The sequence below is a fragment of the Dryas octopetala genome, chromosome 3, assembly GCF_963921425.1.
Source record: "Dryas octopetala chromosome 3, drDryOcto1.1, whole genome shotgun sequence".
NCBI classification, from domain to species: Eukaryota; Viridiplantae; Streptophyta; class Magnoliopsida; order Rosales; family Rosaceae; genus Dryas; species Dryas octopetala.
Genome location: NC_141368.1, coordinates 17,317,725 through 17,336,332, shown reverse-complemented (window position 1 = coordinate 17,336,332; position 18,608 = coordinate 17,317,725). Strand labels below are relative to the sequence as shown.

Here is an 18,608-nt window from a genome sequence, read left to right as displayed (position 1 = left end):
CTATATCTACATAGTTTGGCTTGTTATGTTGTCAAAGCTAGAATCCATATATGGATATGGGTGTTCAAAGTTCAATCCAATTTGCTCAAACTGACAAATCTATTTGATCAGTCTCGGCAACTAAAATTAAATGGATTTTTTTTCATCTGGGTGGGAAAGTACTTTCATAAAATATTCTTAAGAGAATTACAAACGAAACAACTTAACATTTAAGATTTTAGTAACGCAGCATGATTCATTCGTTATGGGAGTAATTTACACCCACAATGGAAATTTTGAAATAACAATAATAATAAAATAGTAAACCCTTTTCATAAACAAAAACTTAAGAGAAAATGAGATAATAAGAAGAAAGAAAGTAAAAGTTACATATCCACGGCCACACGTTTGTACAAGTGTGAGGGCAACCTTGGCGTAGGCACTGCTTGTAATGGAGTCCTCATGTAAGTGACAAGCCCTGGATTTTCTGACATGTCAATCTCTTCTGGCTTTGCCCCTTCAGCTGGGCTCCAACAGAAATGGTGCAATAGATGGCCCAACATGGATGCCACCAAATTGATACCAAGTTGGGCTCCCGGGCATACCCGCCGACCCGCTCCAAATGGAAGTAGTCTAAAATCATGGCCCTTCATGTCAACATCCTCTTCTAGAAACCTTTCGGGTCGGAACTCATTTGGGTCTTTCCATACTGCCGGGTCACGGGCTACAGCCCAAACATTTACGTGAACGTTCGAACCCTTAGGGATGTCGTAGCCGCCAATCTTGACGTTGGCATTGGCTCGGTGGGGCAACATTAGTGGAGTTGGCGGGTGCAACCGTAGCGCTTCCTTGGCTAAGCATTGTAGGTAAGGGAGGTTTGAGAAATCGACTTCGGTCATGACCCGTTCAAACCCAACGACCCGATCTAGCTCCTCTTGGGCCTTTTGTTGCACCCTTGGGTTCCTAATGAGCTCGGCCATGGCCCATTCAACTGAAATGGCTGTAGTGTCCATGCCTGCAGTGATCATGTCCTGCACAAGTCATACAATCAATGCAGTGTTAGGCTATAAATAAATATATAACAATACCCCCCAAACTATTCTCGTGTCTCACTTTGTCCTAATTTTTCAGTCCAATTCTGATGTGGCTTATAAATGGCAAATTTTGAAAATATGATAGTTATAAATAACCCTTGATTAAATAGGAAAGAATATATTAGTATTCGTATTATTGTTACTATAATTTGTATTGCTTACCCAAAGGAGTCCAATAATAGTGTCCTCACTAAGGTCATACTTGTGCTGCAATGTAAGCAATGCATCAACAAAATGCTGCTTGGCACCACCAGTGTTGTTGCGAGCTTGTGTGTGCTCTTCCATGATTGCCCTAGTGAGCCGGTCTCTTCGTGCCCCATGCTTGGCAAATGCCTCTTCTTCTAGTGGGAACATCCACCGTAGCCATGGAATATGCTCCGCCATGGCAAGTGATGCACCGAGCTTCAGTCCATTCGACACAATCGCCTTGAATTCGAGCCCTTGCTCGTCCATCACACCCTCTGTGTTCACAAAACGTTTCCCAAATGCTAGCCTTGTTATGTTGTTGAAAGCCACTGTTCCCAAATACTTCTTCACTAACAAGCTTTTTCCGGAGTTTTCTGCATTATAAAGTCAATATGTTACACTTAATTTAAATAAGTAAATAGCCTTAAAATCATATATAACCATTCTAGTTGTTATAAACAAATCAATTAGCTATTTGTTTAGTAATATATATACTTTTTCGTTTGTTAAAAAATGTTTCAAGTTTAAATCACTCCGACAAGTAAAAATAAAGAAATTAGTACAAAAGATCCATCTTTTGGAAAATTGAAAATTGGAAATTAGTGTAAGCCCCATCTGAGCCGACCAAATGGGATATTATTATCAACCCCAAACATGCTCATTAATTGTAATTAATTAACTTTGTGACCAACTGACCATGAATTCAACTACAATATTTAAGACTTTATTTTGGGTAATGCAATATTTAAGAATTAGGAGGCCCAAACATGTGTGTTGACCTCTCTCTTGGTAAAGAACGTTGACTTCTCTTTTGTTGGCTCTTAAATCTATTCATAAATGTACTACAAGTTTGTGCTATTTGTGCCAGCTGAAACAGGGTATCGATCAGTTGGAATTTATATCATATTGGCATAGTCAGGGGTGTCATGCGCTTAAGTAGGGACCCAGCACATATTGGCATATCGCAATTCAAAGGGGTTAAGTAGAGACATGCCCCCCAGTAAATTTGTCTGCTTGTCATGTGACGGATTTCACAGTGCAAAAACTATATTTTACTAATTTAAATAAATAAATTCATCGATTAAATGCGTGTGATACAACGTCTGCATGATAACACAATTTAAATGTCCTAAGTTGATCTACCCAAAACATATTATACTTAATACTCATGATGGGACAAAACCATATTAATTTATTTAAAGAAGTTTGTTGAAATGATTAAATGTAGGGGCCTCATGATTAGAAAGAAATTTACCTAACTTAATGAAGATTAAAGAAAGTAAGAAAGAAAAAGGAAACTTTCTTTGTGCATTGTACTCGGCATGCATTTAGTCACAACACATGCATCTATTATATAATGCCTTGACGGTATAAAGTAGCCATAATTATATATATATATATAACTAAGGTTTAAAACTCTTGCATAAACAATATTATTCACAACTAATATTATACTTTGCTATATTTTTAAATTTAACTACAGTTTTATATTTAGCAAATAATTTCATATTTAACTATAATTTTATCAAAAACTATATAACTTTTTGCTTTATAGAGACTATATAACTTCTCCTTCTTTCTTCCTTTAAAAAAATATATATATATTCTGGGGAATGCTATATAACTTTTCTTTAAAATCAAGCATATACCATATATTATGCATACTTTTTACGAAAACCCTTTCCTCATAGAAAAATTACCACTGACCTTTTATTCCGACAGTAATTAATAAATGACTATGACCAAACAATAAAAATCAATTATTGGCCATCTGCATTTATAATATGCAAATTAAGACTATTAAATGGCAGGAGGCGTGGTTGTTGAATGACAGGAGCACTTTGTCACTAAGTATTATATTAGCCATTTCATTAAGGTATATTTTAACTTAAACATAATGATGAAGTATAATTTGTAAAATTTATTTTGTATTATAATTTGATAATCGAAGTTATCTATTTTTTAAGTCTATATACAACGATTATCCTTATAAAAAATTAGGTAAATCAGAAATTATTAAGATATTTAATTATAATAGAATAAATTGATAAATATATGGATTTCATTAACACTTAAAATGATGATCCTTTAATCAAATGATTAAACGATTTTTAATTTAACTAATTTTTTGCAAGGATGATTCTTGTATATAAACTTAAAATATAAACGACTTCAACCATCGAATTACAATACAAAATGAGTCTCACAAGTTATACATCATCGTATTTAAATTGAGATATACCTCAACGAAAAGATATATATATATATATTAACTTATAACTAGACACTATGTCATTTCTCTGCTATCTACTGATGTTGCTGAATTCTCTACCGCTGGAGCTATTTTAACTTAGTTTTTCTTTCAACTTCGCCCCATTATACCCAAAAAAACTTATAATTAGTCAAACGAAGTTGCCATGACCGTCGTAATTAGTTGACTTTATTATCTGACTTTTTCTTTGCTTTTTTCTCTTTCCCCTCATGCCCCTAACTAGTTGGCGAACTTGAAAAAGATGTGGATCCGATCATCCGATCGATCGTAATCAAGAGACTTTCTCTTATAAATATATATATTAGACTTTTTGGCATGCAAGTATGCAACATGTCAAAAGTCTTTTTTATCACGCAACAATATATTGAATTTTTTTTTTTTTTTTTTTATTGTGGAGTACGTGAGTAGTTGATGGTGTGAAGTGTGAACTACTTGTAATTTCCTATTTTTTATAAACATGTTTGTATTTTCTTTTTAATTTTTAATGTATTGGTATTTTACCGTTTTTAATTAATGTTTGTATTGTTCTTTTATAACATTTTAATTCAGTAAAGACAAAACTTAAATTTGAAAATGTTTTACTTAAGTGTTTGCTTTATTTATATAGAAAATAATTTTCTGGTACAGCTCACAAATCTCCATTGAATCATAGTATTGGTCAATTTGATAACAAATTATTTGCATTGCATATATATTTCATCTCAAATAGGGAATAAAATCAAAAGGCTAGCAAATAATGGAAAAGACAGAAAAGGAAGCATACCAGGATTGGTGCAGTCATTGAAAATGGACTCAACCATGGCTGTGACCTCGTCTTCCCTAATAGGCCTGAGAGCTTCAATTCTCTTTGGAGAGAAAAGCTCAAGGGTGCAAACCTTCCTCACCTTCACATAGTGAGGTCCATAGTCAGCCCAAATAAGGTCCTGCCCGTCCTTACTAAACTTTGCTGCTGACCTACTCCTATGCCTATCAGCAAGTTTTTGGTCCTGCTCTTTAAGCACTTCCTTTGCCAATTCCGAGTTTGACACGATCACGTTCAACGTCGACCCGAACCACACCGATATGATGGGCCCGTACGCCTCGGCCCACTCCGCGTAGCACCGGAACCTCACCGGCTTTACGTCGTAGAGGTTTCCAACGATCGGCCACGCGCGTGGGCCGGGCGGGAGCTTGAACCTCAGCCGTTTGTAGAGCTTGTATGCAAGGAGGAATAATATTATGATGATGGATAATAAAACCAAGGGTGGTGATGAAAAAGGAACATCCATATTGATCGTTGGATCAATATGTCAATGGAGAGGGTTTGGGATGGATCAGTTGGGCAATATATGGTGGGAGGGGGATTGAATTGGTCTATATAGAGACAGATTGGAGTTGGTGGAGGGATAATTAGTAGTGTACTGTGGACGTGGTATATATTACTGATTAGTATTGTGAAATTAAGAGGGTGACCCACTTAATGGAAAGTGTACCCAACTCACAACGTACACAATCATGTGGATCACCACCACCCATCTTCATCATTTTGCTTGCAAATTTAAACCAAACCAGCTGGGACCCACCTTGGAGGTGTAGGAACCAAGCATTTGTGGCGCGTGCTTTTGATGTGCGGTGACTGCGCAGTGGGGAAGGTTTTAATTAGTCTTTTGGTTGTTGGTGAGGTGAGAATGGATATGATTGGGACTTTTAACTTGGTGTATGAAGGAATCAAAGGTTGGTGAGCAGGTTGAACATTCTATTCTCGTCGTAGATAGGCACAGGGATAGCAATCTTGAGTAGACGTCTGAAAATGGATCGGATTGACCTAAATTCAAATCTGAATCTTCATAATCGAATTATCGAATTCAGATTATATTTAGATTTAACAAATTCAAAACATGTCGATTCGTATTCGATTAGTACCAGATTTAAATCAAATCGGATTTTAGTTGGATATATTTAGAGAGCTGATTAAAACTTTATTAGTATTAGACTGAATAAGACAATTAATGTGTAAAAAACCTCAAATTACTTTTACACATATATAATCTTTATTAAACATATAATAAATTAGGATAAACCACCTGAAATATATTTTTTTCTAACTGTAACCCAACATAATTTTTTTTTTAAGAGGTTTAACCCTTTGACTAGTGTCCACATAAGTAATTTTTCTTATATTGTTGGATGAGTCAGCTTAATTTAAAACTAAAAGTTTGTTGTTTTCCTAAGATACCCTTTACCCTATGTAGGTAATATTAGGAGTAGTTAATGCTATTTATCTTCATTAATTAATAATATTTCAGTTTTTTTATTGAAATGATATTATTGTTACTTGTTTCAACTTTGAATATTTTTTTTTATTTTGAAAATTAGTTTTGCTATATCATAATTAATATCAAATTTATATAATAACAATAATACGAAACTACCCAAAAAATAATATAAGATTAACTAAGATACTTGTTTTGTACACCTACTAGCTTTTTTTGTGTGTTTATTTTGTGCACCTACTGATTTTTTCATGTTTATTTTGTGCACCTACTATGTTTTTTTCGTGTTTATTTTGTGCACTTATTATTTTTTTCGTGTTAATTTTATGCACCTACTGTTTTTTTTTTTTTTGAAAATTAGAATTAAATACTAAATTCCAATAATTTTTTGGTATAGTATGAAGATTATATAATATTTCAATTAGGGGTGGACATTAAGACCGAAAATACCGAAACCATACCGTTCCGTGCCATTCCGTATCGTTTGGTCCCATCCCGTTTTTTTTTTCCAATCCCGTATTGTACCGATCTCAAACGGGATGGGATCGGTCTTGAAGGTTCAATACCGAGATGGTCTCATCCCGTACCGATTAATTAAAATTTAATTAAAAATTTATTTATTTAATTTAATAGGCCCAAATATCACTAAGCCCAATTCATTTTTTAACTTGGATTTAGAAGATGAACTTTGTCTTGAAGAACTTAAATTTTATGAAAGTGTTGAAGCATGTAATGTTTTGTTTATTATCTTAAACTTTATTTGGTTTGCTTTGTAAGTTTGTATTTGTTTTGTAAGTTTCATGGACTAAGTTTACAAGGTCATTTAAAAGGTCATTTGTTATGTTTACATGTTATTATTTGAGGATGAATCTTGAATAAAAATTGAATAATTGAATTATTATTATTTTTTAGTTTGGGATCAAGATGGTACCGAACTCGTACCGAACCAGTTTGGTACGGGACAAGATGGTACCATAATCCCAAAACCCTCATCCCGTCCCATACCGATCCCGAACTCAAATCATGAGATGGGAACGAGATGAGGTAAGTCCCGTCCCCCCCGATCTCGTGCCCATCCCTAATTTCAATTGAACTACCAAATTTAAATGCAGTTTTTTAGATTAGGTCACAAATATGTTGACTCATTTGATTTGAGCCTTTTCCATTTGACATTTTTGTCTTTTGGCCCACATATGATGGGTGTTAGTTAAAATTTATAAGGTTTTGACAAAATTGCCCTTGAGGCTTTTATATTATCTTGAAAATTTGCTAATATAGTCTCAACTTCACATTTAGTTGTGACTGTACGACATTCACAACTTTAAATTTAGTTGTGACTGAACGACAGTCACATCTAAGTTTTGAGACAGTCACAGTTAAGTTGTGACTTAATTGAATTATTTTCAGAGAAATTATACTACAACATAGTATAAATAGAGGTCAAAACAATACTTTTACTCAAAATAATATATAGTATAGTGGTGTGAGTTGTCTATTTTAATTTACCAAGACAGTCATAGTTAAGTTGTGACTGGATTGATTTTTTTTTTTTTTAATACAATATAGTATAAATTAATGTAATATTTGTGATGTAATTTATTTTTATTTTTTTATTGTAGTGGCATGTGATGTAATATTTATAAATTCTAATACCTTTTACTTTATTATTTTGTTTGACTTTTCAACTAGTACCTAATCTAAAATATTATTTAATTTTGGTATCTAAACTAAAAAGTTATTGAAATTTAGTAGTTAAAATCAATGAACCTTTTTTTTTTGTGCGTAAATTTTATATACCTACAATTAATGATTTTATGTACATACATAATTTTTTTTTGGTTGATTTGAATTAATTATGAATAAAATTTATTACACTCAATCATGAAAATCTATCAATTAAATCTACAAAATTTATAAATTTAATTCATTTACTCTTATTAATGACAATGCCAGACTTTGTAATTATAAAATAGTTTTAGGTGTGTTTTAATCCTAGGTGTCTGCAATTTTAGAAATTGGGCTTAATCTATGAATTAAAAAGTCAACGGGTTGGAGGCTTTAAAAAAAAGAGTTTGAGGGATTAATATCCAATTAAACATTAAAAATATTAAAAAATGCATTATGTATTATATTAAGTCGGATTGGATTAGGTCTAATCCTTATTTGATTTGTTAAGCTAATGAATTATCGGATTCGGATCGTAATCTGATTATCGGATTAAGATCACAAATCCATATATATCCCGTTAATTATATCAAATTTTGATAGAATTTGAATAAAAAACCGGTCTATTTTCAGGTCTAATCTTGAGACCCTGTAGCACTTCGTCCCAAATGAGGCAGATTTTGAGAAAAAAAATAAAAATTTGAAAGGGGCAGAGATAGGAATGCATCGACGCACCTAAGAAATTTAATATGAAGAAAAATTTATCAATAACAACTCATTTAACTCATCATTATCCAAGCTATTGGTAATGTTTTTGAAAATTACAAATTCACTCAAATAACATTAAATAAAGGGTAAATCATGTTTTGTAATTAGTACTTTGTTTTGGCCCGAAATCATATTTAGTTCTTATGATTTAAATTTTGTCAATTGGATCTTTGCGTTTATATTATTTGCAATCTTAAGATAATTTTAATAAAATCTAGATTTTTAATTTAGATAAAAAAATTTTGTTTTTTTTTTTTTTTGAAAAAAGTTTTATTGGGGGTTGAAAGACAATCTTATAGACTTTTTAAAACTAATTTCAATTTTTGATTCAAAAAAACATTCATATTGGGTGCAAAATGTCTTAAAATTGTAAGTAACATTTTTACATTTTATCCACCTGAAGTTTAGGCTCAATCTCACTTCATCACTTAAAAAAAAAATTGTCTCAATTTACCATATGAATTAAAAATTTGTTGTAATGTACCACCTTTAGCTAATTTTGTCTTAATTTTTGTTAAAAATAAGAGTGTTTTGGTGTTTTTCAAGTTCTTATTGTAAAAAAAAAATGGTTTTTTTACGCTTTATTTACTTTGACACAATAAAAAATTGACTTGAAAAAGACCAAAACACCCTTATTTTTAACAAAAGTTTAGACAAAATGAGCGAGAGGTGGTACATTGCAACAAATTTTTAATTCAGGTGGTAAATTGAGACAATTTTTTTTTTAGGTGGTGAAGTGAGATTGAGCTCAAAGTTCAGGTGTGTAAAATGTAATAAAGCCAAAACATAAACCAGATTGACAAAATTAAACAGTGAAGATCAAATATGATTTTGAGTCAAAATATATGGACTAAAAAAGATCTAATTTTTTTAGTTTACCTTTAAATAAAAATAAAACATATTTACAACAAATAGAAAACACATAGAAAGAGATGATGGGTAATGGTCCAAAATTGTGACTGCCTTCTTGTTTCCATGGGTTCCTTGCTTTTGTCGGGTCGTCCATTGTTCATCCATAAACTTATCATTCTTTCGCACTTCCCTTTCAACGTATTGCAGCCTCTCTTCCATGTTTGGTGAACGTTTCAAGAACCCAATACAATCTCCTACACTTGTCCATTGAGTTTTTAATTTAATTTCTTTTTTTCTAGACAAATCCCCTTGGCGCAGCTATTAAAAATAAATAAATAAACAAATAATAATAATGATAATAAATATCCTGATTAGTGTTAGTGGGGGTTGGTGAATTTGGTGTTAGTGTGTCAAAAGTAGGAGTGTATTGGTCCCACTTGGGGTTGGTGGTGGGTTGGTGAGATAGAGAAGTTTGTTCTTGGATTATGACTATATCATATGAGCAAGTGATCGAGCAACTATTCTATATATTGCTTAGGCCGACCAAATTCATCATTTTTACTAGGGTTTATTACTTTACTTCCTCTACAATCTTCAGATTTTGGCTTATTTCAATTGGATTCCATGTACAATTTTCATTCATTCCACTGACATCATTAGTTTTATTTTTTGTAACGATTGTTCTGTTAGAAAAAAAAAAAAAAAATTCATATATGAATTTTGATTGTGAATGTCGAAAAATAGGAATAACTTATTTCTTCATTGCTAGAGTGTTGCTCAAGTGCATGAGTAGTGTGTACTTTTGATTTTTATATTGATACTGTGCAAATCGATGGGCCACATGCATGAGTTTGGTGAATCTGCGCATGACGAGTACCAATTCGTTCATTTTGAAATTCATTGAACGGTTGTATTTCATTTAAGTCCAAGGCCCAATGCCCATTTTTTGGTGAAAATGAGGGCCCAAGGCCCATTGTTTTGTGTGAAAATGAGGGCTCAAGGCTCAATAAGAAAAAGAACTACAACATGATTTTCCAAAGTATAGAGGGTATTGGGTTTCTTTTTTCCTTTCTTAATTTTTTATTTTATTTCATAGAGTTTCATATATGAATGCAAGGTTGAAGAAAAAGTTAGGGCAAATAGCAGAAAACAAAAAAAAGTACCAGCGCCGATCTTAGCTAAACATTGCCTATTTTTCGTTAACGCAATAGTAAATAATGCCATGCCTGACAAAAAAAAAAAAATGATGCGAATGATTTTTTATTTTTATTTTTGGAAAATTCTATATATCCGAAAATTTGCTCTCTATATAATTTTTTTTTAATTTTTTATATAAAGTGTGCAAGAGTACATTCAATTTTTTTTTTAAAAGGTTTAATTATATTTTTACCACCCATAATTTAAGTTAATTCCCACTTTATTATTCAAATATTTATTTATTTCAATTTACTATCTACAACTATTTTTCATGTTTCACTTTACCTTTTTTCATCAATTCCCTCACCCAAGTCGTCAAAAATGATAATGTGACAGAGACATTATTGTCATCAATATTGACGAATTAGTTAACAGATGAATGAAAAAAAATTAAAGAGATACGAAAAATAGTTATAGATGGTAAAATAAAATAAATAAATATCTAAATGATAAAGTGAGAATCAACTAAAATTATGAATATTAAAAGAGTGCTGCTATTTGCACACCCTTTTTTTTCTTTTTGCACACCCCACTTAAAAAAAAAAACCAATCAAAGAGAAAAGACCAAACACACCCTCGTTCTCTTTCCCACTCTCTCATTCCCACACCCAACACACCCCCCCTATCAATTCAGACAAAAAAAAAAACACAAACCCAGCAGCCCCTCCCCTTCCCTCACCGGTCACCCCGACCATCTCCCTCCCCAGCCCAATCTATCTCATTCTCTCTCCTAAACCCACTCTCTCAACCGAACCCATCATCTCCCTCACTCTCTTTCTCTCTCTCGAGCCTCAGTTTTCTTCCTTGACGCCGCCGGAAACAATGAATTCACCGGAGAAGATGGTGGCTAGTTCGGTAATAAAAAAATTTCAAAGTGGTGGCTGGTTCGGCACTGGCCCGTCGAACCAGCCACTATCTGCGTTTTTTTTTTTTTAAGGTGGAGAGAGAGATAGAGAGGGGGGAAATGGAGAAGGTGGTCGCAATTGGAAAGGCAGGGAGAGGGTGGGCTGGGGTTGTTGTTGGAGTTGGACAGGGACAGAAAATGAGGGAGGGGTGGTCGGTGAGGGAGGGAGGTGATCGGGGGGTGAGGGAGAAGGAGGGGCTGTGAAGGGGTGGGTCAGGGTTGTTGTCGTTGGAGTTGGACAGAAACAGAGGGAGGGAGGGAGGTGGCTGGTGAAGGAGAAGGAAGGGCTGGGAAGGGGTGGGCCGGGATTGTTGTCGCCGGAGCTGGACAGAAACAGAGGGAGGGAAGGAGGTGGTCTATTGGTTGATGAAGGAGAAGGAGGCCGAGGCTAGGAAAGGGTGGGTGGGGGTTGTTGTTGCCGGACAAAGATAGAAAGGAAGAGAGGTAGGGAGGTGGTCGGTGAGGGAGGGGGAGGGAGGGAGTAAGGTGGTCGGTGAGGGAAGGGGGAGGGGTGAGGGAGAAGGATGGGCTGTGTATGTGGTTTTTTTTTTTTTTTTTTTGATGGGGTGTGTTGTGTTAAATTTTGTGAAATGAATAAAATGGGGGCATTAGGGTAATTAGATGGGTGTGTTAAGAGAGTTTTTAAATTTTAGAAGAGGATAGAGGGTGTGTAGGAGAAAAAAAGGAAAAAAGGGTGTGCAAAAAGAAAAAAAATGGTGTGCAAATAGCAGCACTCTATTAAAAACACAATTAAGCATTTTCAAAATATTATTTGTCCTTATCAATTTATATCGGGTATACTTGTCTTTTCATGTTAAAAAATGGTGTAAGATAAGTTGAGCAAATCGTTGGGTATAAATAAAATTTCTCTTAAGAAAATTAAAAATCAAATAAATTTACCTGATGTTTGTTTTTCTCTGCAAGAAAAAAAAATAAAGATAAAACAAATTAAAATTAATAAAACAGAAAAAAAAAAAATTCTAATCTTCCCCATCTGTCTCCCTAATCCCTCATCCCCTCCCTTCTCCGCATGCTCTTCCGTCGCCGGAGCAGCTTCAACACACCCACCAAACCCTCCTCAGACCCATACTAAAGTACCCATAACCCATACAAACGGAACAAGTTCTAAGTGCATTCAGATAAAACGAAAAACACCCAGAAACTAAAAACCAATTAAGATCGTTTTTTCCTCAATCTCTCTGTCAAATTGGGATCCTTCATTTCATTCATTCATTCAACTCCGCCTTCCATTTTTTACTGTGTTCATGCTTGCAAAGGTGATCAGTTGGAGCCATATGCGGCTCGTGGAGACCCACCAGTGAGCTCGAGCCAAATTGTGCGAGCAATACTCAGAAAGACGTGAGAGAGTGAGGTGCTGAAGTTTCGAGTCAAGCTTTTGGCTGAAAGTGCAGGACCCAGCTACATGTTGATCGGACCTAAGGTAATCAATCACTCCTTTGGTTTACCGTTTTCAAAATTAGAGGATATATTGATTGCCTATTAAGTGAACTGGTAAGTTCTATTACTTTTGTGAAAGAATGAAAAGCAATGCTGAGAATGTGTTTGAGGAAATGTCGAAGAGAGGTGTTCAAAGCCAAAAGGAAGGGAAACACACCTCAACTTTTGCCCATTTTTTGGCAAATTTTCAATACGTTCTCTTTTTCTTGTTGGGTGTTTTTCCTCCATTTATTGTTTAGTTTCTTTACTTATCAAGAACAAAAAATTACCTGGGTCTTCTATTCTGAGTTTCTGACTAATTCTTGTGCTGTCACTAAAATGACCGGAATTTTCTTGTCCATTTATTATTTTTACCATATTATTATTGCTTTGTATGTAATATTTTGTCAAAAAGAAAATATACAGCGATTCATGAAATTTAGTGTTGGTTGCGTATGCAACAAAATGAAAACAAAACAATGATGAATTGTAGTATTTTGGATTGCTTGCAACCCAAGAAAAAGAAATGACGAGGCATCTAATTATTAGTACTATCTCTGTAGTCTTGAAATATTCCATACAGCTGTAAAGGTTGCTCGTCTAATTTGTTCTCATGGATGTTGGTGATGACTTCTTGGAATTTCCTTATCTCTTACAGTGTCTCTTTTGGTATTTGATATTTTTGGATGCTCATCTAACTGCATATTCATTTCCTATCAATTGATACAGTGTCCATTTCTGCGTGCCAAGCAAAGAATGGAGGTGTGCAAAGGAATGGTAAGTTCAGGGGATTGTTGGATATTGGATGGTATCATGGTGCATGGAGTTCTTGGTTCGTCTATGGTGGAACATTTTATTCTGTCATTTGTTCTACGTTTGCAAACAAAGAAATTTCTTTTTCTCTCTCTAATTAGACATAATTGGTCACAGTTCTTAAGCCAAGACTGTATTACTACAATTGTGCATTTTATGTTTCTATCAAAGAAATATTTTGTAAAAATTCATAGCATAATATATGATTCCATAGAAAATACATAAACTTATAGATATGTTGGTTAGTCTATATGATCGAAACAAAGTGTATAAATTTTCTAAAAACAGGCAATATTATAAATTCAGTGAAATCAATGAGAAGAGATGGAAACAATGTTTGGTTCCTTTCAACATGTGATGTGGTATTTGATGTTGGTATTATTTATAATGAAGTATTCTATCAAAATAATTTGAATTCATTTATAAACAACCGTGAATGTGATATTGAAAATTTCACCAATATGACATGATGATAGTTGAAATGTTCTAAATCCATTGAATTGAACAAAGAAAAGAACATTTAAGGTTCATAGTTTCACTTTTGAAAATAGGTGCCAGTTTGATAAATGTGAAATTAACAAAATGTTCTTTATTTTGATGGAAGAGACATAAAAGACTTGGAGTTTAATTTTGATGTGATATTTTGTCTTATTTAATATTTATGACTCAAAAACATTTTTGGTTATTTTGATTCACAAATATACCTATATGTATATGTTTTATTCTTGTTTTCTGGTTTTTGGTAAATATTTTCGTATGTAATATTAATTTGAACAAAATTTATTGTCTTTAGAGGGTTATGTCTAAATCCAAGAGTCAGAATGCTGGTACATCAACACAACAGTGGTGAAAATGCAATCTTGATTGGAGTAGATGAACGATGAACAAGGTTATGCCCAGCCATATTGTTTTAGTCAAAGCATGGCTAGCAATAGTAGTTTGGTTTCATGTCATTCTTTTTTAGATGTAATTCATAAATTCCAATTTTTTTTCACATAGAAGTCCTGAATTTATAGGCTTTGATATCACGATTAAGCTTTACTCCTGATTTTGGTGTTATTTATTTTTATTTCATTGCTAATCACAATTTTATATATTGGCGACTCTAATTCAGAGTATTAACAGCTTATGGTGGATATTAGGAGCTTTCTGACACTTCCCCAGATATGCAATACAAGGAGAATCAAGTGAGCTCTGTTTTACATGTTTTATTTTTTATTTTTTATAATTTTTAAAAATCTTTTCTAGCTTGCTTATTTTAATGAAATATCTGAGCTTAAATACCTTAATTTTTATCTTATTATTTCCTAATATGGTCAAGACCAACAATAGATTTTTCTTTTATTGTATACATGTGCCTGTGTATTCTTTCTTTTTACATTTATTCTTTTACCATGCATTAATCATAAGGGTTCAGTGCCTTCCCGAGCTTCTGATCCTGGTTGGGCCCATGGTATTATGGTAAATGGCGGTCGTCAGAAGATTAAATGCAAATACTGCCATAAAGTAATGCTTGGGGGTGGAATTTCCAGACTAAAACAACATTTAGCTGGGGAAAGGGGGAATGTAGCTCCATGTGAAGAAGTACCTGAAGAAGTTAAAGTGCAGATTCAACAACAACTAGGCTTTAAAGTATTGGAAAAACTTAAAAAGCAGAAAGGATTAAATAGTGGCAAAGATTCTGCATCCTACTTGCAGTATAGGGAAGAAGGAGATAAGGAAACTCAGAAGACAGTTTCCACACGAGGCACTCGAAGGAGAAGGGGAAAAGAGGTTATCGAAGGGATTTCCAGCCGAATGAAGAAGCACAAAAAGCATTCCTTCCCAACTCCAACAACAACTATTGTTGCTCAACCTTTCCATCAGAGTTTTGCTTCTCAAGAGATCATAGATCAAGCTGATGTGGCCGTTGCCAGATTTATGTATGAATCTGGTATACCATTCACTGCTGCAAATTCGCATTTTTACCAACAGATGGCTGATGCCATTGCTGCTGTGGGACCTGGCTATAAGATGCCTTCTTATCATTCTTTGAGGGGCAAATTGTTGAAAAAAAGTGTTCAGGATGCAGAAGAATATGGTGAGGAACTGAGAAAATCTTGGGAGTGGACTGGGTGCTCAGTCATGGTTGATAGGTGGATGGATAAAACTGGTCATTCGGTTATAAACTTCTTTGTCTACTGTCCTAAGGGCAATATGTTCCTCAAATCTGTAGATGCACCAGATATCTCAGAAGATGCCCTTTTCAATTTATTTGATGGTGTTGTTGAAGAAGTTGGGCCTAAGAATATTGTCAATTTTGTGACGGATGCTTCAGCCAGTTGTAAAGCTGCAAGAAAGCTTTTAGTGGATAAATATAAAACCTTTTTCTGCAGTACCTGTGGGGCACATGGTATTGATTTAATGCTTGAGGAAATTGGAAAAATGGATGAAATTAAAGAGGTCTTGGCTAAGGCAAAAAAGATAACTCAATTTATATACAACAGTGCTCAGCTGCTCAATCGAATGAGGAAGAAAACAGGTGGGAGAGACATAGTCCAGCTCACAACCACAAGATTTGCTTCCATCTTCCTGACACTGCAAAATATTGTTGCTTTGAAGCATCAGCTTCATGAAATGTTTTCCAATGCTACTTGGATGCAGTCAACTTTCTCTAAGCAAATGGCTGGACTTGAGGTGGCTGAGATTATTGTGGACCAAGTTTTCTGGTCACTATGTGATCAAACTCTGGAGGTGACAAAGCCCCTACTTTCTGTTTTTCATCTTATGGACTGTGATGAGAAGCCATCTATTGGTTATGTATATGATGCAATGGAAAAATCAAAGAAAAGTGTAATTGTGGCATTTAACAATAAGGAATCTGATTACTTGCCATATTTGAAGGTTATTGATCACATTTGGCAAGAGGAGCTTCATAGCCCACTTCATGCAGCTGCATACTATCTCAATCCATCTATATTTTATAACCCTAGTTTTTCTACTAACAAAGTCATCCAGAAGGGACTGCTTGACTGTATTGAAACCTTAGAGCCTAATTTAACAGCTCAGGATATGATTACGAGCAACATAAAGTTCTATGAAGAAGCTGTAGGGGATTTTGGTCGACCTGTTGCATTACGTTCTCGAGAATCATTGGCCCCAGGTTACAAATGATATCTGTTGTTTCCAAGTTTCCAGATTATTAGTGTACACTGGAAGCATTAAACTATGTTGTTTTGTTTTGCAGCTACTTGGTGGTCACTTTATGCAGCTGATTACCCGGATCTACAACGGTTAGCTGTCAGGATACTTAGTCAAAATTGCAGCGTTATCCGATGTAAGAGGAGTTGGAGCATGTTTGATTGTATGTATTCAAACAGAAGGAACCGGTTAGAGCAACATAGGTTGAATGACCTTGTATTTGTTCATTATAACTTGCAACTTCAACAGAGGTAAGTTTGTCCATCTTCAGTAACTTTTTTGGAAGTATATTCATCAGATAGCTCATAGCTGGGAAGAGCTCATATGTCTACTAGCATTTCATTTGCTTTCATTTATATTTGTATCTTTTACTCCAAGGTCTCAGAAGACAGAGTAAATCCTAGAGGGACTTGGGTCCTTGCTGTTTAGGCTGTAGTTCATGGATAACTTTTACCTGAAAATAGACCTGTGTTACTTTTACCCTAAGAACAACCACCAGAGTTAATCTCAAGCTCTTGTTTTGGAAGTATATTCATCAGATAGCTCATGGCTGGGAAGAGCTCTCACGTCTACTAGCATTTCATTTGTTTTCATTTATATGTGTATCTATTACTCCAAGGTCTCAGAAGACAGACTAAATCCTAGAGGGACTTGGGTCCTTGCTGTTTAGCCTTGTTTTTCATGGATAACTTTTACCTGAAAATTGACTTGTGTTACTTTTATCCTAAGAACAACCACCAGAGTTAATCTCAAGCTCTTGTTTTTGGTCTTCTGCCTTCATTCCATTTCAATTCAAAGTTGTCCCTGTGATGCACTCTCCATTTGCTTTTCTACTTTCAATAAAGGATAATAAATGCAGTCAAAATGTATCCCTGGAACAAGCTAGTCATCTATTTCATTGGATTAGGATATTTTATATATTTAAGCATGCATATGACATATGGAGAAAACATGAGATTCTATGGATACAAGAATTCCACAATTATTTGAACAGAACTGTATTTGTTACTTGGGATTTGAAACTTGAATTTTCTTTAGAAATGTTCTTAATAAGATAATTGTCTTCTCCGAAGTTGATGCCTACTTAAGGGAAATGAGAGTTGTGTGCCTCTTTGTCATATATATGTATCTTCTGAGACATTGGAGTAAAAGATACATATATAAATGAGACTTGTTTTCTGATGTTTCAAGAGCTTTGTAGAAGCAATTGTTTCTAAACGAAGATGTTGCTTTATAGGATACTAGATTGGATGTTTCTAAAAGAAGATGTTGATTTATAGGATACTATATTGAATGTGCTTGAAAATTCATATTTCTGAGTGGCAAATGTAATATTCTCATGTGATATAGTTTGCTTTCCATTACTTTCTGTGTCTATCATGCCATTTAGGCTTACAGCCCAGTCTTTTCTTCTTTGAACTCGACCCTTTCTTTTTTTTTCTTTTTTTAATTTTTCATTTGTGGTTTTTGGTAAAATGGAAGCAGGCGTGCTGAAGCAAGTAAAGCGATTTATACAAGAAGTACACTTGATCCTATATGCTTAGAAGCTACCCATGCTAACATGGGAGATTGGGTGGATGACCTGGGAGTTATTGGCAGTGATGACCTCAGCTGGATGGATGTGACAATCCCGGGTGAGCGGAATTTTTTGAGTTCGAGAGTACAGAATACAGATGATTGTAATGACAGTACAGATGACAGAGGTAGTGATGATGGGAGGGGTATGGACACAAATGAAGATTTGTAGTATAGAATGTAATGACAGTGCAGATTGGTCTGTTAGCTGGTGGTTTTAGTTTCTATGCTTATATTTAGTATGAATAGCTGGATTTAGGGATATTAATCTGAATTAGCAAAATTGTTGGAATTTAGAATTTGCAAATTTCATTTGACTTGCGACACAACAAGTTAATGGTGCAGCAGTTCATAAATCCATAAGCTTTAAGACCTGCGTTATCGAACATAGAATGCTACCTTCCAAGGTGTATCCCAAAGAACTAATAACATAA

At 34.3% G+C, this 18,608-nt stretch overlaps 2 protein-coding genes across 4 annotated transcripts; one reads left to right on the top strand and one right to left on the bottom strand.

Annotated features, from left to right (window-relative positions):
• Window positions 1-184: 184 nt before the first annotated feature.
• Window positions 185-4,899, bottom strand: CYP98A3 (cytochrome P450, family 98, subfamily A, polypeptide 3). The gene is made up of 3 exons (XM_086236167.1): window positions 4,295-4,899; window positions 1,236-1,633; window positions 185-1,010 (listed from the first exon to the last, which is right to left on the bottom strand). The coding sequence occupies exons 1-3, from the start codon at window positions 4,797-4,799 to the stop codon at window positions 366-368; spliced, it is 1,548 nt and encodes a 515-aa protein (XP_086092293.1). The 5' UTR covers window positions 4,800-4,899; the 3' UTR covers window positions 185-365.
• A 7,199-nt stretch (window positions 4,900-12,098) lies between these two features.
• On the top strand, window positions 12,099-18,479 carry LOC147291454 (uncharacterized). Of its 3 annotated transcripts, none has more exons than XM_086238825.1 (7): window positions 12,099-12,610; window positions 13,336-13,383; window positions 14,213-14,308; window positions 14,534-14,606; window positions 14,837-16,561; window positions 16,646-16,850; window positions 18,085-18,479. In XM_086238825.1, coding segments are annotated over exons 4-7 (2,193 nt in total). In that variant the 5' UTR covers window positions 12,099-12,610; window positions 13,336-13,383; window positions 14,213-14,308; window positions 14,534-14,605; the 3' UTR covers window positions 18,347-18,479. The 3 variants fall into 3 exon arrangements, with proteins under 3 accessions (XP_086094951.1, XP_086094949.1, XP_086094950.1); XM_086238823.1 differs by having other exon boundaries at window positions 14,830-16,561; XM_086238824.1 differs by lacking the exon at window positions 14,213-14,308 and having other exon boundaries at window positions 14,545-14,606; window positions 14,830-16,561.
• The last annotated feature ends 129 nt before the right edge of the window (window positions 18,480-18,608 follow it).

Coding starts and splice junctions, on each gene's coding strand:
- CYP98A3 (XM_086236167.1), bottom strand. CDS start 4,799: ATGGATGTTCCTTTTTCATCACCACCCTTGGTTTTATTATCCATCATC. Junction 1,634..4,294: donor CAATGACTGCACCAATCCTG/GTATGCTTCCTT, acceptor TTTATAATGCAG/AAAACTCCGGAAAAAGCTTG. Junction 1,011..1,235: donor CTATTATTGGACTCCTTTGG/GTAAGCAATACA, acceptor TGACTTGTGCAG/GACATGATCACTGCAGGCAT.
- LOC147291454 (XM_086238824.1), top strand. CDS start 14,586: ATGCAATACAAGGAGAATCAA. Junction 16,562..16,645: donor TCGAGAATCATTGGCCCCAG/GTTACAAATGAT, acceptor TTTGTTTTGCAG/CTACTTGGTGGTCACTTTAT. Junction 16,851..18,084: donor AACTTGCAACTTCAACAGAG/GTAAGTTTGTCC, acceptor AAATGGAAGCAG/GCGTGCTGAAGCAAGTAAAG.